General features: G+C 41.7%; 1 protein-coding gene across 2 annotated transcripts in view; it reads left to right on the top strand.

The window, feature by feature from the left end:
* The window catches only part of ugp2b (UDP-glucose pyrophosphorylase 2b), a 48,454-nt gene that overhangs the window by 12,149 nt on the left and 23,068 nt on the right, over positions 1-13,237 (top strand). For both annotated transcript variants that reach the window (XM_084076938.1, XM_084076937.1), the window contains one exon: positions 2,947-3,054. In XM_084076938.1, the coding sequence (XP_083933064.1) occupies positions 2,947-3,054 (108 nt within the window). The remainder of the gene's footprint in view (positions 1-2,946; positions 3,055-13,237) is intronic.

The following is a 13,237-nucleotide window of genomic DNA, read 5'->3' as shown; positions in this document are numbered from 1 at the left end:
AAGATACTAGAGCCGATCTACAAGCTTCGATCTACAAGAACTTGTAGATCGGCTCTTTTCACTCTTGAACACACAGTCTTGTACGATGAAGTAGGGTATTCATTTATGTTGAACGTTAATGGAGTAGTTCACCCAAAAAATGACTTATTTTCTATCGATTACACACCCCATGAAGCCTTGAATTCATGGAGATGTTTTTGTTTTTGTATTCCATTCCTGAGCCAATAATTTGAGGACTTGGTCATCGGTCAATAGGAGACTCAGTGGGAGACTCTTTGAATCCAAGGCTTCATGGGGTGTGTAAATGATAGAAATTAAGTAATTCTTTGGGTGAAGATTCTGCCCAACACCAGCCAGCATACCACCTCCCCAAGCGTAGAAAAAGGAGAATGTATATTATCCCGGTGATAATCATGTTCCACATGACATGCTACCGGCTGCTGTTCATTATCCATATCATCTGATTTACAAAGCACATGATGATAATACTTTACAAAGCAAATGCTAAGTGTTTTGCAAAGAGGGAAATAAAAACATAACAATATGAATGACAATTGATTATTAATGGGACATTAAAATAAATAAATCTTTAAAATAACATCTGTTATGTTGCGTTTGAAGGATTGATTTAAAAGATGAGTCTTGAGTCTTGCCTCTGTACTGTCTCAATTATCCTAGTAGCTAAGATTTGCTGCCAATACAGCTATTAGCATTACACACACATTCTGATAATACCTAGCAATGTTTATTACCAAGGCTAGTTACACAATTAGCAATAGCATTGCCATTGCCATGGCGTAGCTCTGTAAGAGGCGAGACATCTATAAATAGGTCTGTCTGTCAGTGCCAACTTTCTTGTGCATGCTCCCAGTATGCTCCCAGTAGGCCAAGGAAGTATTTCCATCATTTCTGAAATATTTAACTTCAATTTATAATGGAAGTCAAAGGCAGTAGGATCAGGCTGAAACATTCCCAATTATGGAGTCATACAGTACGTCATAGATAGGCTACATTATAGATGACTGACGTCATAGACTGGCCACAGGAAGTCCGAGATTTAATGGAAGAATATATGTTATTAGCAAGCCCCCAGAACCCAGTGGTTGCATTGAAGTGCATTGGACATGCTGGCCATTCATAGCTACTGCAGCTGAAACGGCTGGGGCCACTGTACATGACCGAGCGAAAACGGTTTCGACCAATGGGCTCGACTCACGAGCTTGCGCACAGGCTTGCGCACGTGGCTGCGCACCTCTGTGACGCAAAACGCGCCACCTCTGTGACACAAAACGTGTCACAGTGGCCCCAAATAGGCCTTTTTTCAACCCGGAAGAAGGGGTGATTTCGCCTCATGCGCTGGTGAGCAACTCAATGCAAGTGGATGGGAGGGGATTTCCGGTGCCCTCTCTATTATTTTGATGGTTATTAGTCCCAGTCCCTCTGTCTTGTTGTTACCTCACAGTAGGTGCACAACTTGATAACACTTCAAGTGTACTGGTGCTTGTTTCAGCATTTTCCGATCTTGCTTAGTCTATGAGTTTAATTTCTCATTAGCGTACATATTACACACTGCAATGCAGTAAATTTCCACATGCTCCATTGTGTCACTGCAGAAGAACATGAATGTATGCATGAAAGGTCATACATTAAGCTTTAAAATAGTAAGGTATGCCATTATCTGCAAGGCACAGGCCACATCATACAAGAATTTTCCAACGCCTTTTTAACCTGGGCTTCACTCTCTGAAACAGGATGTTGCTGGATTTCAGAATCAGAATTCACTTTATTGACAGATATGTGCGGACATAAGGAATGGGTCTCCCATACTATTTACTCAATATATACAGTAGATAAGCAATTATATAAAGGTAAGCACACATAACTATAAACTACAATATACTGTACAATGAATGTACTCTAGCAATGTAAATACCAATATACAATGTACAGACTAATAAAGACACTCTGGGAAACTTCACTTAAAAGCACACAGAGCTGTTAAATATTTAATCAGTAAACACGACCAATGTATTGACGCTGCTGCTGCGCCTTCATGAGTCAAAACAGCTGTGATGCGGATGTATGGCGTGGTATACGTTGCTCAAACAAAACTCTATTAAAATACAATACGTATTGGTGAACACAAAACCATACATAACTGAATGTGTGTCTCATGTGTCATTTAGTGGATTGACAGCATTAGATAATTGAACCTTCACCTATTAGGAGACTAGAAGTCTGGGTGAGGCTATTTACCTGGTCTCTATCCATGTTACAGCTGTTAAAATGCAGTAGTGTCAAAACGTTGGTCATGTTTGCTGTTTAAATATTTAAAAGAAGATCTGTGTGCTCCAGTGCTTTTCTCCGGGTTTGTTCTTTTAAGTGGAGTTAACCAAAGTGTCTTTATTGATCTTTTTGTCCATTACTGCGAGCACACTGTAGGAGGAGCAAACCCAGACATGTCTGTGGCAGGGGACAGGGTGGATAGGGCGGGGGGTGTACAGGTGGGCCTTCTTAATGAGTGATTCTGCCTCAGGGGAAGAAAGGAAGTGGTCCTGGTCCCTTTTACATCCCATATAGCGTGTATCATATACCTGTCCTTGTATATGCACACATGGTCCTTGGGCCAGTGAGCTGAGGTGTGTGGCTCGGGAGGTCCTGGGGATCGGTGAGGTGGGGGTGGGGTTGTCCTGAGGGCCAGTGAGGTGTGGGGAGCATGTTTGTGAGCCTCAATGGCAGCAGAGAAGAAAGTGTTCCTGTGCAGTGAGGAGGTGGTCTTGATAGATTGTGGAGAGTGAATCTCCACCAAATAATTAAAAGTTAAAACAAATAACAAACCTATCCGGACTATCTTGAAACAGATTCTATTATTTTAGGACTTTCCTGAATCTGATTTATTTTTTTACTCTGACTCATTTGGACTAAAACATAATGATTGTGTTGCAGGTGTCCAGGAAAGACTTTGGAGGTTTCAAGAAGCTGTTCCACAGGTTTCTTCAGGTGAAGGGACCATCTGTGGAGTGGATCAAGATTCAAAGACCCCCAGAAGACTCAGTAAGTGTAAAGAGAGTGTGCGCATGTGAATGCATGACCATACCTGTATGAATTTCTCAATTGCACAAGATTATACTGGCACATAAAGATCATTCTGACGTTGCTTTTTTATCATTTCTTATAATTATTTTTATTGGGTTTTTTCCATTTTAAAATACAGGACATACATACAAAACTGCAATACAACAAAACAAACCCTAACAGCTTCCCACCCACCTTCCCACCCGCCCTGAGGGGAGAAGAATAGAATTAAGCACAGGCTAATGTGTATAAAAAGGATAATAACAGTAATAATTTAAACAAATATACAAAAATAATATATATATATATATAAATAGAAAAAAAAGAAAAGAAAAGGAGGTATTAATCAATCAATCACAGTCAAAGAGTTGATATATGAAAGGAATGGATCCCAGGTTCTGTGAAACCTCTAACTGTGAAGAAATGATGATAGGTCTTTTAACCAAGACAACCATTCTGCCATTGTCAAAGCATAAAACACAACGTGCTCCTCTTCTCTCTTTCATCTGTACATGTATTGCGCTTTACTGTACATGTATGTCTCCTCGGCTTTTGTGTGCCCTCTGATGTGATAGAAGAAGGGGCATCTGGGGAGGACAGAACAAAATGTACGGACAGGCAAATATTGATTTCTGTCCACATTGTCCATCTCCTTTACCACGTAGGCCTGCAGCATTGTATGACAGATGTCATTCATTTAAGTGATCTTAAGTGGTCACATGCTGCTCTGTGTGTATGTGTGCATGCGCTTGTGCATGTGCATTTTTCTCTCCACATACCAGGGTATTATGCATGATCCATCATGGTGACATACAGTAAATCCAAATGAGGACCGTATGACTAAGCTATGTACACACACACACACACACACACACACACACACACACACACACACACACACACACACACACACACACACACACACACACACACACACACACACACACACACACACACACACACACACACACACACACACACACACTTCAATTATGGGGAAACTCATTCAATCAATCTATCCTGAAAGTGTGTAATTGTAATACTTCCCCATTGTTTTCACTCATAATCTGTCAATGAAAATATAGTTATATGTTTGTATACCAGTCATCCCACAAATCACTGAGTTGACTTTAAACCCCAGTAACATGGGATGATGTTGTCACCAACAAGTGTGTCAGAGTCTTGTGCACTGATGCCAGCACCAGTTGACTTCTAAATATTATTTTAAACCCCAATAACCTACTTTCGTATTAGGAGGAAACTTCAAGGTGAAGTAAATTTTCAAAAATGTAAAATAAATTGTCAAAGTTGCCCTTTAATGTGTCTTTCAGCAATATACTCAGTGGTGTGTTCTTGGTTTTCTCGGAGGGTATACGATATTATTCCCTCCCACACGCACAACATGTGCCAGTATATACGGTCGTGCGTGGTCAACGAATGAAATGGTTAGTATAGGCCTAGGGTATACGATTTCTTAAAAATGTTCTTGGATGGCATACTACGTATGTGCTGTAGCGTAACACGGTGGAGCACACCACTGAATATACTGTAAGAGAAAACAAGTCAGCAAAGTAATCTCCTTCTCCCATTAGTTGACCCGTTATTCACACATCCTATACAGTTATAAGATATGCATAGACACTGTGCATATGGAAGTTTTAAGAAAATGGGACAGTATCGCATATATATCTAAATGCGGTCCATAAATAACTTGATGAGGTTTTTAAAGTCATATTGCCCAGCATATGTATGAGCCAGTGTTCCCATTCTGTAACAACCCATTTCAGTCAATTCACGAAGCCCTCTCCCACCAGAACAGTGACAGGTCATCTTAAAAGGGAGTCAGCTTATACAGTAGATGACACAGTTGATAACAGGGCTCGTATCGAAGCCGGTGTCAACAGTGTAAAGCATAGAGATGGAACCATGTAATAAATACAGTGTAATGCACTATTGTTTCAGAGCACTCCAAGGCCTGAAGACAATGGGAAAGAGCGGGAAGGGAATTTAGGGCGCATGGAAACCTGATTCCTCGAAACCTGATTCAGTGCCCATACAGCCATTTAAGGACAACTCAAACCACTCCATTCATTAAAGGATGTTCCACTTTTCTTTCTTTGTTAAAGGGGTCTTCTGTTCTTCAATAGAGACTTGAATATCCTTACACCTGGAAGCACTTATTGGCACGTTCTTCTAAAGAGGGGTTTGACTAGGTCACTAGCACAAGGAATGGAACACTGCATCCAGTTTTCCTTACATGCTCTTTGTTCTAGAGTGGTGCCATGTGGAACTTAGACTGAGCGTACAAACTTCATGGGACAAAGCGTTCTTTACTGATCAGGTGAATCCAGGCGAAAGCTATGATCCCCATCCCTTATTCCTTTCACATGTTAAGTGTGTTGCCGTCGTAATGGGGAGGAGACAAATGCGGCGAACTGGATCACTACGCCTTTTTACATCCTGACTTCCCTTATCTGATGGGTTATTATGGACTTCTCCTTCATTCAGACAGCTCCAATTACAAGAGTGAAGTCAAAGAGTTTTTGTCATTTAACAAGTCACCAGAATACACTGATTGTCATGTTTTTTTCCTTTTTGAGTTGACTAGGGCATGTCTTCCTTCTTGTCTTTCAGTCAAGGAGTTAGATTTCCTTTTTCAGTAGCATGGGATGCTTGCAGTGCTCCCCATTGGATTTGGCATACCGGGTTGCCATGTTGTCTGGGCTTCAAAGCCTGAGATTTTAAAAGGTTTAAGCTTCTCTGGTTCTCCCCTCAGTTGAAAAGCCATGTCACTAGGGAGTTATTTTGAAGTCTTCCACTAGACTTTTTGTGTCAGTCAGACTGTCAGGTATTCAGAGCTGGCATTCAGAATCCACCCATTAAGCAGAAGATCTTTCACCCCTTTGTTCTGAAGGCTGGATTTTAGAGTAGACTTTAAATTTTGGGAATGTTTTGCGAAACTTCATTTTCAAGCTATCTTATATTGTACTGTTTCGAAAGCAATTTAAAAATCTTGACGCAAATAAAGCACAAGACATGTCCAGGTAGGATATCATCTCAACCATGATATGAACTTGTATCAGGAATATTGCCTGTGTTGTAAACACATTCAAACCACTCTCCCCATTCAATTGGTGTATCAAAGCACTTCCTTGCTGTCGGCAAGCCGTACTAAATGCATTTGCTATGAATAAATCTGTGATAATTTGAAAGCTACTGGCCCCACGCCAGCATGGTGGGAACAAAGAGATACAGAGATGGAGATGTACAGAGAAAGAGAGAGCAAGAGAGCACTCTTGTCTGTACCTATTGTCTGTGCCTACTGTACTCTTGTCTTGTAGTAGAACCTATGCTAAATCTAATCCAGCCTAGTGGACTGTGACACCAACAGAGTTAACACGGACAGTTCCAGAAGAAACTGTCTGGGCTAGCTGCAAGCCAGACTAATGATGAGAGCAACCTTTAGCATTAGCATTAGAGATGATGATTAGCATTTAATTGCTTTGTAGATGTTGCTGTTTATTTTCCTGTCTCATTTTCTCTACATACGGCTACTGTAACCCCGTGCTATACTGTAGGCATTAGTTGCGACAAAAAATACACGAAACCACTTAAACCCTTGCATCGCTATTCTGGGCATGTCATAATAGTCAAAAATCTGATGAAAATAGCAGATCTCAATGCAACGCGTTGTAGATCGGCTTGTAGATCGGCTACTTTCTCCAAAGATATTTGATGTACGTGGAGAAAAATCACCAAGTATATATGGTTTAAGTGGGTAGCTTATATATAAAACATGGGTGCCATATAGTGTCGGCAGCACTTAACAAAGAACATTTGAGTTGAGTTAAAATGGTGATGCAAATGTTTGTTTGCTAGAGCTAATCACACAGACATGATATCCTGTAATTCTGTAAGGATGTTGAGTGTCAACATCCTGTCAGATTCCAGTACAATCCCTTATAATGAGGAAGAGAGCCCTCAATTGTAAAGCTTTGTCTTACCCATAAAAAATATATATGGATTCGCAGGCCATAGACGATGGTCTTAGTGTATTTCAACACACACGGATACAGTGATGCAGTTGAACACCAGAGATGTGTGATGGCAGCTAGCATGTGCCAAGTTTGGTTCTTACTCACTGAACATTCACAAAACTCCCCCAGTCACTGGACTGGCGCCGATACCAGCCTCCAGTCTACCCCACACACACACGCACGCACGCACGCACGCACGCACGCACGCACGCACGCACGCACGCACGCACGCACGCACACACACACACACACACACACACACACACACACACACACACACACACACACACACACACACACACACACACACACACACATACATTTATACAGGCACACACACACACACACAAAGCCTAGTCTGTGTTTCTTGGTTGTGGCGAGCAAGGAGAAGCTGTGTCACTATTCTCTACCCAGCCTAACCCATTTATTTATATAAACTAAGAGAAAGAGAGAGAGAGCAAATTGAAATTCAAAGCAGTGACTTAAATCTAGGGGGCATGCAGAGAGTACAAATATGAATTCTATTATGATGCGACTGCGCCTGTGCCTACTTGGGGGGTTTCTTGTACAGTATGAGAAAACAGCCTTGTGTCCGGGTGGCACAGGGGTAAGGGTTCTGCCCACCACCATGGAGACTGGGGTTCAGATCCTCCACGGTGCATCCGGTTCAGGGGGGCAGTCCAATAAAGACAATTGGCCGTGTTTGCAGGTGGGAAGCCGGTTGGAGAGGGTGATTTCTGTCGCTGCACTAGCAAATCCTGCAAATCCTGCAGGTTGGTTGTGATGCCTGTTCAGCAGGCTTTCATATACATTTGCAAAATACATTATTATTGTTGTGATTAACATTTGCTCTCATCAATTGAAGGTTTAAGATACAAATTTAGTGCAAAAAAGCCACTAGAATCTCAATTCTACAAAGTTCAAGTCGCAGAAATTAACTATGCAAACAAGCGCAGTAATGCTTTGCAGGCACAATGCAAAACCGGCATGCACAGGAAGAAACCTTATGACGTCATAATGACATAGTGTTACAGCATCCTTCTATCCAGAGAGGACATATCGCTCCTGTCCGTCCGTCCGTCAGTGTGTCATTCTGTGAACAGCTAATCTCCGGCACCGTTGGACCAATCAGCAGGAAACCTTGCACTCACTGTCCCAGTAGGCCAAGGAAGAGCCTCTGCCCCAAATATTTCAAATGGGCCTCATGGTGGCGCTATAACAGGGCCCTTCACGTTTTGGCCTATAACTCTTGAACCTTAGGTCATACAGTCAAATAACAGTAGGGGCCGCCCGGCCCCTACTGTACATAGTCAGGGCCGGGATGCGAACCGGGGACTGCCTGTTTCCCAGATAGCCTCTCTATCTGTTGAATTGAATGATGTACAACCCATATTGCCTGCTGTCACCTTAAACACTAACCTAAACCCACCCCAGATTGTAACCATAACTCCAAACCCCGGCCCAAAATAACTCCCTGAAGGATTTTCTTTCTTTCCTCATCTTTCATTCCTTTTGATGGCACTTTGTGTTTCTGAAGCTAAAGTTTCCCGTTCAGGTGTACAGGGCTCAGATGGGGAGTCTGGCTGCAAAACACATGTTTCACATTTCTCTCAAAACACCCCACACTAGTACTCACACATACAGCACGCACGCACGCACGCACGCACGCACGCACGCACGCACTCACACACACTGCATTATCTATATCTATCTCTCTCTTTGACTTTTTTCCCCCCACACACTCCCTTTCCTGTCTTTCACCTCCTTCCCTCCCTGTCCCTCTCTCTCTTTGCCAGAGGATGAACCCAGGGGAGTACAGAGGCTTAGAGAGAGCTGTCAGAAGTTGTTTGTTGTGTTAGTAAGGCCATCCTCATTGGCCACAGAGACACGGCCTTATGTTTCCACTCTGGGGGACTTGCTCTGGGTCCAGTTTCGGGCATGCTGGAGGTCTCAGACCCAGGGACTGGTGACTCAGCACTTTAAACAGGAAAGCCAACAGGGTGAGAAGTGACCCTGGAGGTTTTTGTGTGCACACACACGCACGCACGCACGCACGCACACACACACACACACACACACACACACACACACACACACAGTAATTGTAGAAACTGTTAAACTCAGGCATGCACACAATGCCCTGGTTATAGACTCTGAAATCTGTGATGCTTAATTCACAAAATGAACACATAGACACTAAATGAACATACACAAATTAACTAGATGAACACACAGACATGCACGCTAGTAACCCAACCCAGTACAACATCTGGTTAACATTTGGTGAGCCTGTATTCCTTTCTTCATTGTTTGTAGTTCTTCAGATGTCTTTTAAAATGCCTCATAAAAAAAGATGAATTCGAGAGAGAGAGAGAGAGAGAGAGAGAGACTGGTGGTGCTTCTCTTGAGCACAGTGCCGGCCCTGACGAATTTGGTATTTATTTAATAATAAATAAGGCTATTTCACAAACCCAAATAACTAGGACATCGTGCGAAATACAAAAGCCAAATTACAATTTTAGCATTTAGCAGACGCTCTTAATCCAAAGCGATTTACAGTAAGCAACATAAACACAAGGTAATACATCAAATGTATAGAGATAGTGCCTCAGTAACCTAGGATCATATAACCTATAACCAATAACCTATCATCAGTCTAAACATTATAATAATATCAAAAAATAAATAATATGTACATTGAAACTATACACACTATTAGGATGCCAGGTCAACAAATGAACCTGGTATCTGTGTGGTATCTGTCTGGTATCTGAGAGAGAATGAAAATGGGAGGCAACAGACTGGAGTTAAAAGACCTGAAAGTCTTTTCACAAAGAAATGTAGCTTACATGCTACGTGCTATGCTGCACGTTGTTGCCATTCGCATGGCACGTGGCTGTTGCATGTGCTTTGTGCACGCATGTTATTGTACAGTATTTTCATTATACTGTGCTGTACCATTGCAATGAATAAACAGGTTTCTGCACATCTAGGGATGAACACAGCACTCTTTACATTATCTTGAATGCATCCTTCTAACAATACAGGTCTTACCGTTATCTTATCTAGTTTGAGACACTTGAGGTAAAGTTGAGCATAGTAAGTGGTCAATGCTCTTGCTCTGTCCGACCGATCAGGTTGTGACAGGGCACTTAACCACCACTGCATTTAACCACTTTAACGTTCCCTCATGAAAGTTTCTCACATGAAATGAGTCACCTTAGGTGAATCAGTTTTGACCCTGCTTCATCGTGGTAATTCTTTAGTTTTAGATCTCATCAACAAATCTCGCAAGACTTTGCTTGAGCAGACTGAATCTAGTTCTCAGCATACACTTTAGGAACAGGTCCAGGAAGTTTGCCAGTCTGTTGCAGTGACACACTCATATTCTTCTTTCGTGTATCATCGTCAAATGTCCAACTCAGTATCGTGTAGCCACGCCCTTGTCTCTGGTCTCATTTCAAAGAGGCCGGTCTCTGAAAGGAGACAGGTTGTGATTATGTGTTCTACTCCAAGAACTTGTGTGGGTGTCTGGTGTGTCACTGTAGTTTTTCTCTGTGTGCTGTGGAATCAATTACACTTAGAACCCCATACCCTTGCTCTTCAGTTAGCTACTCCCTCCGAAATGCGTCATCGTGAATCTGGTTTGGCCACCCATTTCAACACTCTTTAAATTTGCGCTTTCTGCTTGTTTGCATGCACAGGAGGGTTATCGACTAATGAGAAGTAGAAGATATTGTTTTGTTCAGCTCATTGTCTAGTCTCAGCAGCCAGGAATGTTTTTCTGCGTTTGCATTTGATTTGATTTGATTTATTTGAAAAGCCAAAACCACATGGTCACCGCAGTTCGAGGATTACACAAGAAAGTCCTGAGACTTATTTCCGTTGATGCTCTGTCGACTTCTCATACTCTATGCCATAGCTGTAAGCCATGAATATCAATGCCCACTGCTCACTACTGCATTCTCAGAGCAGCTAAGGTGGGGTTTGGTTAACCTTGGTGCCACATTTACCAAGTGTGGCTTTTTATCAGTGATGAGAATATTAAACATTCTCCCGCAGAGATAATTGTGGAACCCTTTCCTAAGATGATGGATAGAGATCCTTTTGTATTTGTGCATATTTACTCTGCATCAGTCAGAGTATGTGACGCAAATGAAGTTCGCTTTTCTTCACCATTTTCCATGATGTGCAATACTACAGCTCTCATCCCACAAGGAGATGCATCACAGGCTAGCCTCACTTGCTTCTTTGTGCCATAGTGCACATCTGCTTTGCTTCTTGTTTGTTTCTGTTTTAAACAAGAACTTCTGGGAACTCAGATTAGCTTTGCTTTGTAGCAACTGTGTCTTTCTTTTTGTGAACGCTTTCTCGCATTCAGCTGTCCATTTCCAGCAGGGTGGATACATTTATCATGAAACATGCATACTGCACGTCTGAGAAATTAATGGAGTTCAGCGACATTGGTGATCGAGGCTTTGATCATTAAGTTATTAACCATAACTGCCACCTTCTCTGTGGGATAGAGTAGAGCCCAAGTACTGCACACTGCTTTCCATGAACTTACACTTGATCTGTTTCACTTGAACACCATACTTTTCCAGACAACTCAGGGCTTCATCTCTTGATAAAATGTCTTCCAGGAGGCAGGTCACATGTTCCTGCAAAATGTGGTCCATAACTCATTGAAAAATACACCTCACCCTGGAAAAGGCAGTGGTAGACATATAGACACATATGTTCCCAGTTTCTTTCAGTTCTCCTGAAAATTCAGCCTTCGCTCCAAAGAAAGTTTCTTTACACAGCCTCAGTTTTTAAACCTGTGATGGAAAATTATAATGTTGCACCTGGCTTTGCTGGAATTTTTATTATGTTGCTTTTTGCAGACAGAAATCATTTTGACTAGTGAGTGGATTCTTGATCATGTATGCATACCTTTCGGTTGAGCTATTGCAGCAAGGTCATTATTAACAATAGAGTCTTATGCTTGTGTGAAATGCCCTCCCTTAAAAAACTCTTGTAATCTCACCAGCTCCCTTAGAGAGCCAGACTCCTGTGTGCTCTCCAATGCTCCTAAACATTAAACCAGACCAAGAGTGAATTGTGTATTCATCTTTATTGATTGTTCTTACTCAGTATTCATTGCCTGCAGGGGAATTTCCACAACAAACCAAATGATCACGGAGTAAATAATTAAGATGTGTACGGAAATAACAGTGAGTTGACAGTTTCTTCAAATCTACCATATAATCAGAAGGAGACTTGCTGTCTTGTTGATTTCTCTATTAAAAATGTAATTATTCTGCAATGACGAGTGTTTTCATCTCGCAATAATCACTGAGTGCCTCGCTTAGCTGCCTGTATGTATGGATGCTAGATTTCTCACGGCTGACTAAAATCTTCAAAAGTGTAAGAACACTGACTTTTTGATTGTTCACATCATTTGCGATCATCCACTGCGTTCCTGTGGCCAGCTCAGTGGCCTTGTGGTTTTAAAATGATGTATGTCTATACGTATATGCTGTATATTGCTTTGCTTTATATACTATAGATTTTTTGTTGAATTATGCTTAGTGATTTTGTCATAAAAGCATATGATAGGATTAATCAGGTTAGTTGACTTATAATTCATCCTATGAGCCACTCACATTTTTCACCCTATATTTTCCCTCTATGTCTCTCTTAAACAAATCCTCTTTATATGCATTTGTCTCCGTCTGTCTCCATCCATAACTTTCTCTATCAACTGTTTATCTTTACCTCTGTCCAATTATGTCTCCCCTCTCTCTAGTTCTCTCCTGTCCTCTCTTTCTCTTTTCGACGATCTGTCATCCTGGTTTTCTCTATGTTTTTCTTTTGCCGGAGAGAGACGAAACAGTCAAAACAAACTGTATTAAAGTGCTGATGAGAGAGTCCTAATACCCCAGAAAGTGGCTTGGCCACTCACTCATTCACTCCAACTCCTCACTCAAGCCTTTCTCTCTCTCTCCCTCTCGTTCTCCCTCTCTCACCTCAGTGTCTTCTGCTGCTTAGCCAACATTCTGTGACATTTGAAACCGACAGTGTTGTGTATGTTAAGTCTAAACTGTTAAGTCAATATAGGCTAATTGATATATTTGAACATT

This window comes from Gymnoscopelus microlampas (genome assembly GCF_963454915.1).
Source record: "Gymnoscopelus microlampas genome assembly, chromosome: 13".
Lineage (NCBI taxonomy): Eukaryota > Metazoa > Chordata > Actinopteri > Myctophiformes > Myctophidae > Gymnoscopelus > Gymnoscopelus microlampas.
This window is presented reverse-complemented; position numbering and strand designations above follow the sequence as displayed.